The sequence below is a fragment of the Passer montanus genome, unplaced genomic scaffold (assembly GCF_014805655.1).
Source record: "Passer montanus isolate IOZ18808 unplaced genomic scaffold, ASM1480565v1 scaffold11, whole genome shotgun sequence".
NCBI lineage: Eukaryota > Metazoa > Chordata > Aves > Passeriformes > Passeridae > Passer > Passer montanus.
Window position 1 is genome coordinate 17,937,874 of NW_024357613.1, and position 764 is coordinate 17,938,637.

The window sequence follows — 764 nt, forward strand, 5'->3', positions numbered from 1 at the left end:
AACCAAACCGAAGCAGCCCTGAAGCGAGCGGCTCTGCGCCGCTCCGAGGGGTGAGTACTCGGACACGGACCCTGCCCTGCCCGTCGGGCGGCCGGCGCTGTCCCGGGGAAGGCGTCCCGGCCCCGGCCGAAGTTGTCGCCCGCCGCGGAGAGCAGCAGCACCCCGTGGCCGGCCGGAGCCCGGCGCGGCCCCCGAGGACGCCGAGCGCGGAGCTCCCCGAGCCGGCGCTCCGCCCCCGCGCACCGCCAGAGCCGCCCGGGGAAGCGGAGGAGAAGGAGCGTCTCCCCAGAGCCCCCCGCCGAGCCCCGGTCCGGCGATGCCGAGGGCGAAGCGGGAGGAGGAAGAGGAGGAGGAGGAAGGGCGGCCGCTCGCGGAATAGAGGAGCGGCGGCAGCGGGGCCGGCAGCTGCCCCGCGGGGCTCCCCGACCCGCCCCGCCGGCGGCCCCGCGCCCGCGGGAGGGAAGGAGGGAAGCAGGGAGGGAAGGAGCGCCCGGCGCCCGCCCCGGCCGCCGCCCGGCGCCCCGCGGAGCAGCGCGGTGGGGCAGCCCCGCCGCGCCCGTCTATGGGGCGGCGCTGAGCGGCGGCGCGGCGGGAGGGCGCCGGGGGCAGCATGAAGTCCCTGCTCTTCAGCCGCTTCCTCCTGCTGCTGCCCTGGGTGCTCATCGTCATCATCGTGCTGGACATCGACAGCAGCCGGGCGCCGCTGCCCGCGCTGTCCCCCCGCGGCGGGGCCGAGGGCGGTAGCGGCGGGGCGCGGCCGCCCG

At 79.5% G+C, this 764-nt stretch overlaps 1 protein-coding gene across 1 annotated transcript in view; it reads left to right on the top strand.

The window, feature by feature from the left end:
* Positions 1 to 261: 261 nt before the first annotated feature.
* B3GAT2 (beta-1,3-glucuronyltransferase 2) overlaps positions 262 to 764 on the top strand; it is a 19,273-nt gene continuing 18,770 nt past the window's right edge. The window contains 2 exon segments of the mRNA XM_039730770.1: positions 262 to 762; position 764. The exon segment at position 764 is cut by the window's right edge and continues 426 nt beyond it. Coding sequence (XP_039586704.1) covers positions 611 to 762; position 764 — 153 coding nt within the window. The 5' untranslated portion in view covers positions 262 to 610.